At 43.0% G+C, this 19,534-nt stretch overlaps 1 protein-coding gene across 1 annotated transcript in view; it reads left to right on the top strand.

The window, feature by feature from the left end:
• LOC126457580 (protein takeout-like) overlaps positions 1–19,534 on the top strand; it is an 87,971-nt gene that overhangs the window by 6,913 nt on the left and 61,524 nt on the right. Inside the window, exon 3 of the mRNA XM_050094007.1 lies at positions 16,541–16,688. Within this exon, the coding sequence (XP_049949964.1) occupies positions 16,541–16,688 (148 nt within the window). The remainder of the gene's footprint in view (positions 1–16,540; positions 16,689–19,534) is intronic.

The following is a 19,534-nucleotide window of genomic DNA, read 5'->3' as shown; positions in this document are numbered from 1 at the left end:
TACGTTAGATCTTAGACAATATACGATTTTTAAGCGTTGTGCATAGTCAATGGCGAAGCGCAGAAAACACTTATAATTAATAGTGCATCAATTTGTGGAGCGATTTGACCGAAATTTCGTTGGGAAAACATGGCGGTGTTTGGTTAAAGTGAGATAAAAAATACTGGAAATTCAGGTCATAATAACCAGAGTAGGTTTAAAGTTCATTTCTACTGAATCAAAGTACAAACACTTAACAGTAGCTGTAACAGTTCCAGCGAGAAAAGAAAATGAAACGCAGACTAGTCACGGAAGATAAAGCTAATTGCTGTATCTTTTCAGTTTAGTTTGATTAAACGCCCCTACTTCAGGAGGAATCGCTGCATATATTGGTGAGTATCTCAAAAATCCTCTGTAACTTTGGTATAAACATTAGGAATCAAGCTAACAACTTTTTCACGGTGTGTCATATCCCTACGAATTCATCTGTTCTGTGCAGTATGAAACATGTGTCTCAAATGCGCCATCAAACAACTCATTACAGTATTGAACTCCAGTTTTCTTATAAGATTAACACAACTTTACTGTTGTCTAGAACACAAAACAAAAGGAATAAAAGTGCCACAATGTGCGGTTGATGTAGGATGGTTTGCTTATCGTAAGGTGCATGAATTTCTTTTTCGAGCCAGACTTGCTTTGCCCAGTCTGTATAAAAATTAATGATTGCTCGATTTTTAGGATGTCGTTGTGATCTTCTGTCCAAAGACTGGTCTGATGCTGCTCTCCATGATAACTATCCTGTGCAAGCCTCTTCATCTCCCAGTAACTAATGCAATCTACATCCTTCTGAATCTGCTTACTGTATTCATCTCTTGGTTTCCCTCTACGATTTTTGACCCCCCCTCCCCCCCCCCCCCAAACTTCTCTACAGTACTAAATTGGCGATTCTTTGAAGTCTCAGAATATTTCCCACTAACCGCCCCTTTTTCTAGTCAGATTGTGACACAAATTTCTTTTATCTCCAATTCTATTAAGTATTTCCTCAGTAGTTACGTGACCTACCCATCTACTCTTCAGCATTCTTTTGCAGCACCACATTTCAAAAGCTTCTATTCTCTTCTACTCGAAACTGTTTATCGTCCATATTTCACTTCCATACATGGCTACCCTCCAGTCACTTTCAGAAAAGACTATCTAACTCTTAAATCTATACTCGATGTTAACAAATTTCTCTTCTTCGGAGATGCTTTTCTTGGCATTGCCAGTCTACATTTTAAATACTCTCTACTTTGGCCATCATCAGTTATTTCGCTGACCAAATAGCAAACTCATCTACTACTTTAAGTGTCTCATTTCCTAATCTCATTCCCTCAGCATCACACGATTTAATTCTACTACATTCCATTATCGTCGTTTTGCTTTTGTTGATGTCCATCTTATATCCTCCTTTCAAGACACTGTCCACTCCATTCAATTGTTCTTCGAAGTCCATTGCTGTCTCTGACAGAATTACAATACCATCGGCAAACCTCAGACTTTTCATTTCTTCTCCATGGACGCCAATTCCTAATCCAAATTTTCCGTTTGTTTCCTTTACTTCTTGATCAATATACAGATTGAATAAAATCACTCTCCTCTCAACTACTGCTTCCCTTTCGTGCCCTTCGATTCTTATAACTATCATCTCGTGCTGTACAAATTGTAAACGGCCTTTCTCTCTCTGCGGTTTACCGCTGCCGCCTTTAGAATTTAAAACAGAGTTATCCAGTCAACATTGTCAAAAGCTTTCTCTTAGTCAACAAATGCTATAAACGTAGGTTTGCCTGTCCTTAACCTATCTTCTATGAGAAGTCATGGGGTCAGTATTGCCTCGCGTGTTCCTGCATTTCTCCGGAATCCAAACTGATCTTCCCCGAGGTCGGCTTCTGCAAGTTTTTCCATTCTTCTGTAAATAATTCGTGTTAGTATTTTGCAACCTTGACTTTTTAAACCGATAGTTCGGTAATTTTCACACCTGTCAGCGCCTGATGTCTTTGGAATTGGAAATTTATATTCTTCCTGAAGACTGAGGGTATTTCTTATACCTGCTTCATAAATCTTCCTAACCAGATGGAAAAGTTTTGTCAATACTGGCTCTCCCAAGGCTATCAGTAGTTCTAACGGAGCCTTGTTTCGGCGTAGGTCTTTCAGTGCTCTGTCAAATTCTTCACGCAGTGTCATATCTCCCATCTCATCTTCACTTGCGTCCTCTTACGGTTCCATACTATTGCCTTCAAGAACATCGCCCTTGTATGGACCCTCTATATATTACTTCCACCTTTCAGCTTTCCATTCTCTGCTTAGGACTGGTTTTCCATCTGAGCCGTCGGTATTTATACAGGTGGTTCTCTTTTCTCCAAAGGTCTCTTTAATTTTCCTGTAGGCAACATCTGTCTTTCCCCTAGTAATATGTGCTTCTAAATCCTTACGTTCGTCCTCTAGCCATCCCTGCTTAGCCATTTTGCACTTCCTGTCGATCTCATTTCTTAGACGTTTGTATTCCCTTTTTGCCTGCTTCATTTACTGTGGTTATTTTTCCCGAGGGAGTGCAGCTTTACTGGCATGGAGAGTTGCATCAAACCAGTCTCAGGACTGAAGACCATAACATCAAACAACATATATTTTTCCTGTCATCAATTAAATTTAATATATCTTGTGTTTCCCAGGGATTTCTACTAGCCCTCGCCTTTTTTACCTACTTGATCCTCTGCTGCTTTCACTCTTAAATCTACCCAGTCTTCTTCTACCGTACCTGTTTCTTCTGTTCTTGTCACTCGTCTCCTAATCCTCTCTCTGAAACTCTCTACAACCGCCTGTTCTTTCAGGTTATCCAGGTCCCATCTTCTTAAATTCCTCCTATTTTGCCGTTTCTTCAGTTTTAATCTACAGTTCATAATCAATAAATTCTGGTTAGTTCCCACATGTGCCCTGGAAATGTCTTACAATTTAAAATCTAGTTCCTAAATCTCTTTCTTACCATTATCTAATCAATGTAAAATTTTCCGGTAAATCCACGTATCTTCCACGTGTACACTCTTCTTTCATGATTCTTAAACCAAGTGTCAGCTATGATTAAATTATGCTCTGTGCAGAATTCTATCATGCGGCATCCTCTTTCATTCCTTTCTCCCTGTTCATATTCACCAACTATTTTCTCTTCTCTTCCTTTTATTACTATCGAATTCTGATCCCCATGACTATTAAATCTTCATCTCCCTTAACTATCTGAATAATTTCTTTTATCTCATGGTACATTTCTCCAGTCTCTTAATGATCTGCAGAGCTACTGTGTTAGCTGTGCGCTTCGTGTCTATCTTCACTACAATAATGCGTTCAGTATGCTCTCCACAGTAACTTATCCATTTTCCTATTTTTTATTCATTATTAAACGTACTTTTGCATTATCCCTGTTTGATTTTGTATTTATGAACCTGTATTCACCTGACCAGAAGACCTGTTTCTCCTCCCACCGAACTTCACTACCTCCCACTAGATCTAGCTTAAAGCTATCCATTTCCCTTTTTAAATTTTCTAACCTGCCTGCCCGGTTAAGGGATCTGACATTCCACGCTCCGATCAGTTGAACGCCAGTTTTGTTTCTCCTGATAACATCCTCTTGAGTAGCTCCCGCCCGGAGATACGAATAGGGGACTATTTTACTTCCGGAGCTATTTTACCCAGAAGAATTCCATCTTCATTTAACCATACAGTGGAGCTATACGCCCTCGGGAAAAATTGCGGCTGTAGTTGCCCCTAGCTTTCAGCCGTTCACCAGAACAACAAGGCCACTTTGGTTATGTTACAAGGCAAGGTCAGTCAATCATCCAGACTGTACCCATGCAACTACTGAAAAGGCTGCTGCCCCTCTTCAGGAACCACACGTTTTTCTGTCCTTTCAGCACATATCCCTCCATTGTGGTTGCTCTATGATACAGCTGTCTGATTCATGGCGGTTGGGGGGGGGCTAAAATTTCTAGAAAGATTCATAGACTCAACTCGCAGTTTGACAGGTACCTTGTGTCTTTTGATTCATGAGACTGTAGCCTACTGCAGAGTCATACTAGGCGAATACACCACACTGAAGAGCCAAGGCAGCTGGTACGCCTGCCTAATATCGTGTAGGGCACCCGCGGGCACGCAGAAGTGCCACAACACGACGTGGGGTGGATTCGATTAATGTCTGAAGTAGGTCTGGAGGGAATTGACCCTATGAATGCGGCAGGGCTGTCCATGAATCCGTAAGAGTACGAGTGGGTGGAGATTTCTCAACAGCACGTTGCAAGGCATTCCAGATATACTCAATAATGCGAAGAATACGACAGGAGATCGGCTTTTGAGTGGAACCACACCGGCATGCTCGTTAAGTGGTTCTGAGGAAACTACAAAATATGACTCGACGGAGAATAGACACTCGCCTACGTGTGTAACCCCTTTCTTGCATATTGCACTATGCCATTAACATGTATTTCACTTTTGTCCCAAGCAACAGAGATCGCTAAATGTGACAGAAATTAACATCGCCGCGAATGATAGCGGAAACTCTTCCAGAATTCCGCCATCTCATTCAACATCAATCATACAAAATCATCACTTTCAAATATGCCTATTAATGTATGTTGCGTTACTGTGATGTCGTTTCGTTAATACTGGATGTATTAGAGAGACACGTATGATCTCAAAAAAGTATAACTGACATTCTGCCGTCCTCTGAAGCCAGGCATTCAGACATGATTTAAAATATAAGCGCGGCATCCAGTAGACTGGAGTTTTCTTTCTTTGTACAGGATGGGCTGAACTGGACTTTGTTTCCCACTTGTAAGGCTGTGGGTGACTGGGTCAGGCAGGCCGCTGGCAGAGGCGGGGCAGAGAAAACAGGCAGGCTGTCTGGAGCAACAGGCTGAGACAAAGACAGACTGAGAGAGAGAGAGACGGACAGAGTGGAGGAGGCGGAGCGGAAGAAACCGTTACACCGCAAACCGCAGGCGCCAGCCACACAATGCCTCGCGTCGCCCATTAAGCACTCACTTTCTTTCGCTGAGGTTGCCGCCACGGATAGCCGAGGCAGCAGACAGTGCAAAAATACGTGTCGCAACCACCAGGTCACTCGTGTTACTTATATTTCGTATCAGAGCTCTGTAATGAGGTATAACAACACAGGTGGTAACTGCTGCTACGAAACCGTTAGAACCGCGTAAGCTGTTCTCATTTGTTGGAAACGCATAATTACATGCTGCAGTAAAAAAGTTAACCACGCAATCTCATGTCAGAATGTCAGATATACAAGAATGAGTAGCATGCAGAAAATTCACGAAATTTTAGTACAAGGATTTCGGGCTGTATCTCTGAGTTTTGCCGTCACTGATCGGGAAAATGTTCAAGGATACTTCCATTACAAGGTTTCTTTTCCCAAGACGTATATTTCGGTCTCATTCCTTTCGCGGGTGTCAGGCGGGAAAAAACTTTCATTATTATTATAACAGATGTAGCCAATGGCCTTGCCTCGCTGAACACAGCAGTTTTCCCTAGATCACTGAAGTTAAGGGGGAACGTTCATAAAAAAAAACTATTTAAAAAATGCACCAACTCCACGATTTTGAAAATACGGCAATGAAATTTTGTACCGTGCTTTGCATGAAATTAACAAATTTACTGTTAAGTTTCTCGATTTATATATATTAAACTTTTTATTTAATTTAAAAAAATTTATTTGCAAAAAATAATGTATGTACCTTTTTCGCAGAAACTATTCGTGAGATTTCTACAAAATTTTCTCTTTTTAATCTCTTTGCATATAGTAAGCTTCTCTCAACAGGTTTTTTTAACATATCGAATAGGAGAGTTTTAATAATATTTAATTAAAATTTTGTAGGTATAAAATAAAATTCATGCAAAATTCTAAGCAATTTTCTGCATATTCAACTTATTCTCAGAATTTCAAAATGTACTCTTGAGACTGCATTTATTGTGTTTATAGAAATAAATGTACAAAATTTCTAAATTTTCAGGAAATGGAACTTAAAGTTCAACCTAACGATTTTTCATATGTGACCTCTTCAGAAGGCCCCATATTTGTACTCAGGGTCCTCTTGCCCTTCAAGGATTCTCTTCTGGTTTCTTGTGTTGTGGCTTCTTTCCTTGACCCGGTCTTCAACTGACGCGCCGTAAATTTATTTTTCTCAAGATGTCTTGAGTGAAATTTCCTGGCTTAAAGCCCATTCTCTCCAACACCTTCATCCTTCCGAGGTTCCCATCATTAAATACAAGAACTAAATCATAAGTTGCAATTCTGATAACTGTAGCAGATGAAAATGTGATTTTAGAGTATCGTTTCCGTAGGAGTGAATTTAGCGACTCATTTGTTTCTGATATACGGAACAGAATCACAGATGATGTATAAAACCAAAGAGTAGAATGTATCTCGTGCACGTTTGCTTGGAAGTGACGCAGGGAGTCGTTGTTCACCTAGCTAGTATTGAAATATTGCTTTAAAAAGTGTCAATGGAAGGAGTCGCGTCACACATTTAACCATTTCAAATGACTCTAACATCCTAGAACTTAGAACCTAACCAACCTAAGGACATCACACACATCCATGCCCGAGGCAGGATTCGAATCTAGCCAGCCGTTGTGGCAGAGCGGTTCTAGGCGCTTCAGTTCGGAACTGCGCGGCTGCTACGGCCGCAGGTTCAAATCCTGCGTCGGGCATGGATGTGTGTGATGATGTCCTTAGGTTAGTTAGGTTTAAGTAGTTCTAAGTCTACGGGACTGATGACCTCAGATGTTAAGTGCCATAGTGCTCAGAGCCATTTGAACCATTTGATTCGAATCTGCGACCGCAGCGTCGCGCGGTTCCAGACTGAAGCGCCTAGAACCGCTCGGTCACAACGGCCGGCTATGCGATTTAATTATTGAAACTTTGTGAACTTATTTTCCATGAGTTTTACTAATAAATAAAAAATAAATTGAAAATTTAAATTTTCGTGCAATTTCGTTAAGGTGCCCCATAAGCAACGTTGGGCATGGTCAGCACTTGGATGGGAAACTGGCTGGGTACGACACATGCTGTTGGCTGCTTTCCCTGCCTTTACGGCAAAGCGGAGGAGCGGTGACGGCGCAATCCCCTCATCGCCAGTCATAGTGCCAATGCCATGGATTAAATTTTAAACCTCTTTGCATTGTCTCATACAGTGATTCTGTTGACGATATCATTCGTCCTTCAGATGGGGACGTTAAGGTCGGCGGCCCCCTTGATACTTTTCGAGAGGAGCAGGCATATCCCGGCACTGGGTTCAACTCTCCATCTTCTGTCTTTATCATCCAACACGAACATTACACAATACTACACACACACACACACACACACACACACACACACACACACACACACACACATCACATTCATTCATCTACACTTACCATATACACACGACTCTGTCACTTTGTGAAGGAAAAGTGCCAGTGTACGCGAAGGATAGGAAAACCTTCCCAGTTCGTTGGCTGAACCTGTCCTTTGGCGTCTTCCAGTTAGCCTTGCCACACGGATTTATTTTATTAGACTGGAGGTAGTCAACAGAAACAGCTCGTTTCCTCTTAGAAGGTCGACTCTTAGAAATTTAACACCAAGTCCTTCGGTCAGGCACAGCTTCTTTCTGCTACCGACTTATACAGTTTAATGAGCATCTCTGTGGCGTTCTTGCACGGGACTGCAAGAAGGCCCAGGTCATAGCAATCTATGAAAAGGGTAGAAAATCGGATGCACATAATTACCGGCCAATTTCACTGACATCGATTTGTTGTAGAATCATGGAACATATTTTGTGTACAGACATATAGGCCTTTCTAGACTCTGAGAAGCTCATCTTCAGAAACCAGCACGGTTTTAGGAAACAGCGGTCATGCGAGACACAGCTGGCTCTCTTTGTGCATGATATACAACAGGCTCTAGATACCGGCTCCCAGGTTGATGCCATATTTCTCGACTTTCGAAAGGCGTTCGACTCAGTTTCGCACTGTCGCTTGCTCCAAAAAGTGCGCGCTTACAGTCTATCCGATGACATTAGCGTTTGGATAGAAAGTTTTCTAACAGACAGAGAGCAGTATGTCGTCCTGAATGGGGTGACTTCAACAGAAACAAGGCCACAGGGCAACGTACTAGGTCATAAACGATCTTGTTGATGGTACTGACAGCGCCATTAGACTATTTGCCGATGAAGTTGTAGTCTACAGAAAATTAGTATCACACGAAAGTTGTGAAAAAATCAATGAGGATTTGCAGAAAAAAATGCGTGTGTAATGAATAGCAGTTATCTCTCAATGTTAGTAAGTGTAATCCACTGCGTATAACAAGACGAAAATCCCCATTAATGTAGAATACAAAATAAATGCCCAGTATTTGGAAGCGGTAACATCGGTAAGTATCTGGGTGTGACTATTCGAAATGATCTCAAATGGAATGATCAGATTACACAAGTAACAGGCAAGACGAACTCTAGTTGCGGTTTGTTGGTAGAATACTGAAGCGATGCAGTCCTTCAACAAAGGAAATTGCTTCCAATATGTTAGTTCGTGCAGTCTTAGAGTATTGTTCGTCTGTTTGGGACCCTTACCAGTTGGATCTGATTCAAGAGATTGAGAAGGTCCAAAGAAGAGCAGCGAGATTCGTGACTGGTACATTTAGCCATCGTGAGAGCGTTACAAATCTCATAGAAAGTTTGAAGTGGGACACACTTACAGATAGACGAAGCGCTAAACGGAAGGGGCTGCTCACTTAATTCCGAAATCCGATCTTCGCCGAGGATGTAGAGCATATACGTATTATTACCATCAACTTCCATATCGCGCATTGATCACCATTCAAAGATAAGGGAAATTAGAGCTCGTACTGAGGCGTTCAGACTCGTTTTTCCCTCGCACGATCCGCGAGTGGAACAGAGGGTGGGGGGGGGGGGGGGGGGGAGGGATATGACTTTGGCGCGAATTGTGCTCTCCGCCACACACCTCTTGGTGGCTATCGTAGTATATATGTAGATGTCGATGTTCAGTCAGCAGGGGACGAATCGTGTTGCTCGTATCGCAACTCTCTTCCGTTTATACGATTTCGCGAGCGTCCCATAATGTTTATCAGTACTGGGAAGAGGAACGGATCAGAGCCTCGTGCACCGCCTCCTTCGTGCATCCAATTCTTTATCGTTCTTGTAATATCTCTTACTATGGTACCTGGATTCCACAGCTATCTTTACGTGGTCGCTCCATCTTCAATAACCGCATGTGGATGGATATCCTTAGTTGTTTGAAGCCTGAGACAGATTGCAGTAATTGTTCGGCATTAATGAAATCGGGTGAGTTCTCCTGTTTATGATTATTACGTCTGGTTACGTCGGCGGTCAGCTTCCACTTACAGCACTATATCTTGATCAGCTGCAAGTTATCCTACGCTTTAATACCACTTTCCTATTTATGCGATATTTCCAATTTACATCGGGCCGTCAAGGAATAGCCTCATAAAGCTGCCTTCATTTGTTTGAATAAAAGTGTTCACTAAAATTTTAGCTTCAGTAACGTCATTGTTGTGTTTGGGTTTTACTGAAGAGTAATGAGCAAGTGTATTTTTTCTCTTGTAGCTTGCTGTGGAAAGAGGTTAGCGACTGGGCTATGAAACATTTGTTGATGTCAGGATTGCCTTGCAATGTCTCTTGAAAAGAAACATTTCGAACTCAGCGAAGATTACCAAGTTCACGGCTAGGTAATCTCAAAATCATTCTCCGCCAAGATCATCAGAAATCAACTGAAACACGAAAACATGTTCTAATAGTCTCACAGAAAACAGATCTTCGAACACCCGTTTCTTGTTTGATTCTGCTTCTTACAAACCACACGTGAAATGCAAGTCAGCGACCTCAACCAAAGAGCATAAATTATTTTAGTTCTCATTAAAGACATAGTCTTATACGCAAACACGCCATACACACTACTAAAACTACCATAACCTTTTCCAGGAGGAAGGAAGAAAATCGCCCTTGTTCTCTTGAAAGGAACCATCCCGGCATTTTTGTATTTCCAGCTTGCTGAGTTAATAACAGAACAGCAATTTGTGTTATCCATTTAGATGTAGAAAACAGCCGAAGTTGTGAAATTCAGGTACTTTTATTTAACTGGTGACAGTTTTCGGGTATCGAAAGCCATTCTCAAATCATCCAGACAGAAAAAAAGGCGTTTCCGTTACAGCACGAAAACCATATTAAAGCTGTGCATACTTGTACCTAAGTCAAATTCTTTAGCGAGCATTGGCAGGACAAACATAGAACTGACGCCCGAAACTGGTCATTAGTTAAATGAAAAGAACTTAATTTCGCAAGTTTGGCTGTTTTCTACATCAAATCGCGGTATTGGCCTTATGTGATTTAGGGGAAGCCACAGTAAACGTAAATCAGGAGGCCGAATAGGCGATTCCGTCCTGCAGATCGCGAGTCCTGTGCCTCGCCAGCCACTGCGCCGTGTCGCTCGTTCTTAGCTAAGGTCAGGACTTCCACCACGAATCTGATCTGAGTCCTCAGCGTGCTCACGTGCGTTGTAGTCGGGGCAGTAAAAGCAAACTGGATACTGTTCTACGGAAGGGCTATCTGCACATTCTTCAGTAGTAGGATAATGACAATTCTTACAGAGTTTGGTCGTATTAATATACCTCTGGAACACGTTTATCAGCCCTAAACTGTTCTAAAGACCATTGACAATCAGTTTAGAGAAAAATTAAAACAATAAACATTCTTTCTTTTACTGCTTGTACCTTCGCTGTTTAGGGCGTTAGTACCGTAAACAAATTTTATAAATTTCGTATCATTCATTACTAATGACAGTCAAATTATGTCTGAGAGCCTCTGAATTCTATACATTGCATTAATTGCTCTCAGCATAGTCAGTTATTATAAAAAGCAACTAACTAATGTGTCACAGTCCATGACGTCAGAGTGAGCAATGGCAGTAAACGAAAGCGGGCTCCATGTTACAGTAGACTAGAATAGAATAAGCTATCGCTTGGTGCATCAAAATAACAGTAAAGTGTAAAGCAAATGTTTACTCAGCAAAGTGTATCGGAAATCAAGAATTACTGACGCTCTAATACTCATTTGCGGAGTGCGAACAACAACTAGTTCTACTGTAGTGTAGGCTTGTACGGAAGCGAAACTTCGACGATAAAGAGTTTAGGCAAGCAGGAAATAGGGGTTTTTGAAATACACTGCTGGCCATTAAAATTGCTACACCACGAAGATGACGCGCTACAGACGCGAAATTTAACCGACAGGAAGAAGATGAAGTGATATGCAAATGATTAGCTTTTCAGAGCACTCACACAAGGTTGGCGCCGGTGGCGACACCTGCAACGTGCTGACATGAGCCGGCCAGAGTGGCCGAGAGGTTCTAGGCACTACAGTCTGGAACCACGCGACCGCTACGGTCGCAGGTTCGAATCCTGCCTCGGGCATGGATGTGTGTGATGTCCTTAGGTTAGTTAGGTTTAAATAGTTCTAAGTCCTAGGGAACTGATGACCTCAGCAGTGAAGTCCCATAGTACTCAGAGCCATTTGAACCATTTTTTTGCTGACATGAGGAAAGTTTCCAACCGATTTCTCATACACAAACAGCAGCTGACCGGCTTTGCCTGGTGAAACGTCGTTGTGATGCCTCGTGTAAGGAGGAGAAATGCGTACCATCACGTTTCCGACTTTGATAAAGGTCGGATTGTAGCCTATCGCGATTGCGGTTTATCGTATGGCGACATTGCTGCTCGCGTTGGTCGAGATCCAATGACTGTTAGCAGAATATGGAATCGGTTGGTTCAGAAGGGTAATACGGAACGCCCTGCTGGATCCCATCGGCCTCGTATCACTAGCAGTCGAGATGACAGGCATCTTATCCGCATGGCTGTAACGGATCGTGCAGCCACGTCTCGATCCCTGAGTCAACAGATGGGGACGTTTGCAAGACAACAACCATCTGCAGGAATAGTTCGACGACGTTTACAGCAGCATGCACTATCAGCTCGGAGACCATGGCTGCAGTTACCCTTGACGCTGCATCACAGACAGGAGCGCCTGCGATGGTGTCCTCGACGACGAATCTACGTGCACGAATGGCAAAACGTCTTTTTTATCGGATGAATCCAAGTTCTATTTATAGCATCATGATGGTCGCATCCGTGTTTGGCGACATCGCTGTGAACGCACATTGCAAGCGTGTATTCGTCATCGCCATACTGGCGTATCACCCAGCGTGATGGAATGGGGTGGCATTGGTTACACGTCTCGGTCACCTCTTGTTCGCATTGACGGCACTTTGAACAGTGGACGTTACATTTCAGATGTGTTACGACCCGTGGCTCTACCCTCCATTCTATCTCTGCGAAACCCTATATTTTAGCAGGAAAATGCACGACCGCATGTTGCAGGTCCTGTACGGGCCTTTCTGGATACAGAAAATATTTGACTGCTGCCTTGCCAGCACATTCTCCAGATCTCTCACCAATTGAAAACGTCTGGTCAATGGTGGCCGTGTAGCTGGCTCGTCACAATACGCCAGTCACTACTGTTGATGAACTGTGGCATCGTTTGAAGCTGCATGGGCAGCTGTACCTGTACATGCTATCCAAGCTCTGTTTGATTCAATGCCCAGGCGTATCAAGGCCGTTATTACGGCCAGAGGTGGTTGTTCTGGGTACTGATTTCTCAGTATCTATGCACCCAAATTGCGTGAAAATGTAATCACATGTCAGTTCTAGTATAATATATTTGTCCAGTGAATACCCGTTTATCATCTGCATTTCTTCTTGGTGTAGCAATTTTAATGGGCAGTAGGGTATGTTGCTGAAGAGACATGCTGAAGAGTATATGAGTGAACCGTATAGGTAATGAGATATAATGAGTGTAACTGAGGAGAAAAGAAATTCATGGCACAGCTTGACTGAAGAGATGGTTTGATAGGACATGAAGGAATAGTCAATTTCATGATGGAGGAAAGTGTGGGTGGTAAAAATTTGACAAGGGGGAGAAAGGTGCGACAGCAGCAGTAAGGGTGAAATGGATGTGCGTTGCAGCAGTTATGCGAAGATGAAGAGGTGTACACATAACAGACTAGAATGGAGAACTGCAGTAAAGCAGTAGCTGGACTGATGCCCACAACAACAAAAACAACAACAACAAGTAAATGGTTCATGGAAGGAGAAACTAGTGTAGAGCTATGAAACTGAGCTATAACGTTTGAAAGACCATTCATCGATTGAAACAAGAGCTGTTTCCTTGTAGATCAGAGACCACAATACGGATCCTACATAGTACAACAATGTCAGGAAGAAGGAAAGAAGTAAGTAACACTGAGCAGCAGTGCGACGTAATAGGCATCCCACTTAGACTGGAAACCAGATGGCTACCCTCGAACACACACACACACACACACACACACACACACACACACACACACACACACACACACACACACGTACGTCCTCCCCCACCGGACAGGTCACAATAGTTTTCACCAAACATTCAAAATTAGCGCCACACTGAACAGAAACAACACGATAACAGGTGATCCGGGACAATAAAATAGCGCCTCTCTATGAGTACAGAGATGTAAGCGTTTACTCGAATCCGATTTTGTGCACAAAAAAGTCGAAACAGATGAGAGTGGAACTTAAAAACGAAGTGGAAAACTGCGTATACAATGGCAATACAAAAAGAAAATCGACCACAGATAGGCAGTTGGACGAAATCGGTAAGGTCAGTGAAATACGCAAGTACTACTCTCGAAACAGCATTACAAATATAAAAAAAATTCTTTACGACTACATTGTAGATGACTTGCTATCAAAACGATAAAAAGGCATAAAAGCAAAATTTTTTAATAAGTAATGCAGTTTCAGGTGAGCACTCGAAACAAATTAATAAATACACATGTTGTAGTTTTTAAGATTTAACCAAAAAAACAATTGTGAACTTCGTGGGATATTTTAAGAAATAAATCGAGACCCAGAGAAGATGACACGTAGGTGTCGAAACATATCTGGGCAAACAGAAAAAGAAATACATTATATTTTGCGTAAGACTAAGCTTACCCCCCCCCCCCCCCCACACACCCACACACACACACACACACACACACACACACAAACACACAAAAAAGAAAAAAGAAAGCTTAAGTTCTTCCAACAATTTTGGTAACCTGTGTTTTCATACGGCTTCGTTCTGCTTCAGTCTAATGAATGTATTTCGCACAAACACCCTCGCTTTCAGCTGAACGCCTACTGCACCTCAGGGAGCAGACAACAGACGTTGTACCGGTAGTTAATGTGACCGCGACCCGTTATAGAAGGAAAGCTATTGATGCAGTCGTAATACACTTCGTGGAAACGCGTGCCTCAGGACGCCGTGCAGCGTTTGACCTTGGAGAGTGCGGGGACAGAGAAGAGCGAGAGCGCATTAACTCAGACAGCGGCGCGGCTGTCAGTCGGAGAGTGAAAGCGTGGGAGGCCGGCCTGCCTCAGCCCGCGGGCTTCCGTCAACACGCCGCGTCGCAACGCGCGGCCCGCTTACGGCAGGCGGCGGGAAGCAGCCGAGCAGCTGGCTCTGCTGACAAACACATCTGATGGCGCGACCGACAGGAGAAAACGTGGGCGCGCCAACTCAGCGACGCCTCTGCAGCGTCGTCTCCGAAGAAATATTCTCATCAAAGGAAGTTTACTGTACGTGAGGAAGTACTTTCTCTAGCGGCTGGCTGAAGGCTCTCCATCACTGCGGACAGTGCTAACACTCTGTGTCATCACACTGCGTTCTCATGGTGAGGCCGTAGTCAAGGAGGAGTGGTATCGCGCACCGTACAGCCTGACAACCAGGACCGTTGGTCCCGGGTGCCATTTCAGCTCATAGCAGGATCCCTTTGCCTGTCATCCACGACCTCCTCACAGCACAGGGCTTCGTCGACGATGTTCTACACCCCGTTATGTTGCCCTTCATGACAAGCCATCCTGGACTTAAATTTTGCAAAATAGTTCCCCTTGCGCATGCGGAGAGAGTTTCTACTGCTTGTCTTCGTACTTGCCAAACCCTGCCTTGGCCAACGAGGTCGCCGGGTCTCTCCCCAACTGAGAAAGTTTGGAGCATTATAGACAGGGCCCTCCAACCAGCTCGGGATTTTGACGATATGTAGCGTCAGTTAGGAAGAATTTTGCACAATTTCGCTCAAGAGGACATGCAACAACTCCAGCTATCAATGCCAAACTGAATAACTGTTTGCATAAGGGCCAGAGGTACACCAACACGTTATTGACTTGCTCAGTTTGTGAAACTATCTTTTGGATGAATTGAAGGGCTTATTTCAATAGTGGTATAAGTTCATTTTTGTTCATTTTAAGATACAGAGTCCTAAAATTAAATCAGCGCTGAAAAATCTGCAGTTGAGATACCAGAAATATTCAAGCATATGGCTTCTTGCTAGAGATGAACCTTTCTTTCTGTTTGTTTGGATCATTAATGTCAGAAGCACTATAATCAGAAAAGTGGAGGTAATGGACTTGTACCACTATTGAAATAAACCCTTCAATTGTTCAATTTTTCTGAAATTGTAATCGTTTGTTTGTCTGTACATGTACATCACATCTACCGATTCCCGTCTCATTCGGATGATTCCTTCGTGATGCGTCGTTTATTTATTTATCTGCATATAGATTTATTTATTTATTTATTTTGAATGTATTGCAGTTGTAACAGATGCTAACGAAAACGGGAGGAACGAAGAGGACGAAATCCACTGCAGGTACATTCCCTGTTTCTGACGAATATTACACCGAAATCACTGAACTTGAAGCCCATACCGACGAACAGGTTATGATCAACAATATCGCACGCGTCATGCAGTGAGAAATAGCAGCGAAGTTTTGCATTTAAATTAGAACGCTGGTGTACAGGGTAGCGATCAAGGACTGTACGTCTCTACCTCTTCTCACCTTGCTGCTCGAAATAACGCACCATGATACAAATGTGGCAATGACGAAAATATATCAAAAAATTAACACGATGTTATACTTTATCCTATCAAAAATATCCGGATACTTTTCAATTCCAGAATATCTACCGAAAAATGTTCAAAAATTCAGTTTTAACCGATCACTACCGACTGACATTCCTATTAAAACTGTGCCACACCTACACTCCATATTCTGCTAGTTAGTACTCACTATTGACTGGATAACTTAACACGTACTTGTATGGCAGTTACGAGAAATTATACCTATCTCTTGGCGACGCGGTTATTGTACGATGAGGTCTAAAAAGAATGACATGAAGCCCTTCCAACACTTGACCTAATTCCTTCCCTCTGCCATACTTCCATTAGCACAAAAATTCCAATTCCTTTGAAACCATTGATTCCAACAAACCTCATTTCTTGACCCACATGTCAGCCTGCGTCTGATAAACTGTTTCAGTTGATATCGCTAACCAAATTCTAGATTACAGGGAGTGATTTTGTTCGGCAGGCATCTCGGAGCTGGGCGTGCCGGCCCTGGAGCCGTTCGTGGTGCGGGAGATGCTGGTGGAGTACCGGCAGGGAGACGTGGCCGGCAAGATGCTCATCAAGAACTCGCGCACCCACGGCCTCACCGACGTCATCGTCGGTGATGTCAGGTACTGTACTCCGACCGGCCTGGTGGTAATACACCTCACCACTCCACTAAACAATACGTGTTTTTTTTCAGAAAGATTCATCTGGTTCCACAAAACTCTGTCTTCTACATGAACGAAGATGGAAACTTGTGTTAGATTTCGACTTACATATCGAAATTAAAAGTTTACTTTGACGCCAGTTGTGACTTTCTGAGTCAGGTGGTTGCTCCATGATATTGTTATCTAGTTAACGAAAACAATGTTGGGCTACTCGTGACGACGTTAAGACAGCAGCCAAAGGCGTTATGAGTTCTCCGGTTCAACAAATACAATACATTTACAACTTTGTGACGTGATTTTCGCGTAGAGTACGGCACTGCAGCTCCTACAGCTCAAAGCATTCGGCGGTGGCAGCATAAATTTCGAGACACTTGTCGTTTACGTAGCGGGACATCCACAGTTTGCCTTCGTGTGCTCGCCAACGCCATAGGCTCTACGTCTTTCAACAGAGCTCTGTACGTAGTCCACAGAACTCTACTCGTGCCAACCAGAGTCGTCTATCGGGCGTGTTTTGTGGCGACGTTTGTGTTTCAAACCATACAGTATTCTCAGTTGCTACAAACCTTCACGCTGGTGATAAACAAAAACGCACGGAGTTCGATGAATTCAGAGTTGGCGCAGAGATGGAAAATTACAATTTCCTTTCACTTTTAGTCATCAGTAACGAAACTATATTCCATTTAAGTAGAGAAGTACATTGTGGAAACGTAAGAATATGGAGAATCCAGCAACCACATACGATAGTCGAGCGCTAGAGAGACTCTATAATACTTCTTGTTTCTGCGCAGTCTCCATAAAAAGAAATATTTTAAGCCGATTCTTTTTTGCAGAAAAGATGGTACAGGAATTACTAACGTACGTCTGTTGGAAATCTTTCCCTCCCACAGTTGCGAGAACATTTTGAAAATTCGGTTTCCAACAAGGTGGAGCACCACTGTACTGACACCTGTGTGTGAGAATATTTCTTAACAGCGCACCACCTCAGCGATGGATCGACCGTAAACGATAAAAGGATATCATATTACACCATTATCCCCCAAGTCATCTGACCTCGCGATACGAGGTTTCTTTTGTGAGCGGTTGTGGCAGCCTCCGTCGGTGTCCTCACCCTTTCATGAACTTTCGGTAAACCGCGACGTCGAAAAGCAGCAGCAGCAGAGTGCACTAGTAGCAGACATGATCGCAAAAGTATGAGACTTGTTTCACTATCGTCCGATTGTCTGTCGTGGACCTGATGGAGGCCACATTGAACATTTGTTGCAAATGAAAAAAAAAGATAGTTCAAATGGCTCTGAGCACTATGGGACTTAACTTCTGAGGTCATCAGTCCCCTACAACTTAGAACTACTTAAACCTAACTAACCTAAAGACATCACACACATATCCATGCCCGAGGCAGGATTCGAACCTGCGACCGTAGCGGTCGCACGGTTCCAGACTGTAGCGCCTAGAACTGCTCGGCCACCCCGGTCGGCTGTAGATGAAAGCCTTAATCATTATCCACTTGTGGCAAGTACTCCGAGATTCTATGAACATGCATGTAAAAGATATAGGCTTGGAAAAACACTGCTTTTTTGAAAATAAAAAAATTCTAGTCCTATGAGTAAATTAAGATTTTTCTGAAGCTTCTATCTTCGGCGTGCTGAGGATACAGTCTTGTCAATTCGAATGACTCTTTCTGAGATACAGTCTCCAATCCCTATGAAGTAACTTGCCAGATACATGGTACAACCATTCGCAGGTATTACAAGATGAATGCTACTTGGATGATCAGTCGTGTTCTGTTCGTTTCTTGACAAAGTAATCCATTTAAGTGAAAGTCCACATAAAACGTGTGATAGCGGCACATCCAAATCGGTATATAGCCTTGAATCGTGGAGTAGACCAGAAGCAGTGCGTCACAGGTTTACATTCGGCCCGTAATTAGTATTAGCAAATACAAATGCTGGCTATCAGTTTTAGTCCACTGTTGAGTGACATTACAATTTACTTCTTACTGTGATCATTTTTATAGTCTGCCTTCATACAAGTTGTTAGTGATTCACTCATGTGGCAGGTGCAGGTTTTTCAGTTTTAATTGGATTCAGACGAAGTATTTACTTTAACAAACATGGGGCCTTACCACGACTTCCATTCATTTGTTCGATAAATACCATCTACCGGTGAACTCCACGATAACGTGAGTCTCGAGGTTTTTACGACGTACTGAATACTAACTGAATTTTCACATTTACGTCTAGCTGTTGTTTACTTCCCAGCACGATATTTTAACTAGGCACCTACGAGTCATTTTCAACTGAAGGAAAGACAATTTACATGGGCTACTCATGTCACACTATTTATTAGCACCGTGGATGGAGTTCACAAAGTGTTAAGAAGCGTGATAACAATGCTAATCACAGAATGTGGTGCCGCGGGCAGCGCCAACGGCAGTGTACGTGCGAAACTCAGCTGTCCGATGGGTTGCCGCTCGTCAGGGGTTTCGGCATGTTGCGTCGTCTACACTGAGAGCAGACTATGGGAATGACGGGATCCCACGCACTACACTATGTGCTCAAAAGTATCCAGACACCCCCAAAAATTTACGTTTTTCGTATTAGGTGCATTGTGCTGCACCTACTTCCAGGTACTCCGTATTAGCAACCTCAATAGTCATTAGACGTCGCGAGAGAGCAGAGGGGGCGCTCGACGGAACTCACGGACTTCGAACGTGGCCAGGTGATTGGGTGTGACTTTTGTCATACGTCAGTAAGCGAGATTACCACACTCCTAAACATCCCTAGGATCATTATTTTCGATGTGTTAGT

This window comes from Schistocerca serialis, chromosome 2, assembly GCF_023864345.2.
Source record: "Schistocerca serialis cubense isolate TAMUIC-IGC-003099 chromosome 2, iqSchSeri2.2, whole genome shotgun sequence".
In the NCBI taxonomy this organism is placed as follows: domain Eukaryota; kingdom Metazoa; phylum Arthropoda; class Insecta; order Orthoptera; family Acrididae; genus Schistocerca; species Schistocerca serialis.
This window is presented reverse-complemented; position numbering and strand designations above follow the sequence as displayed.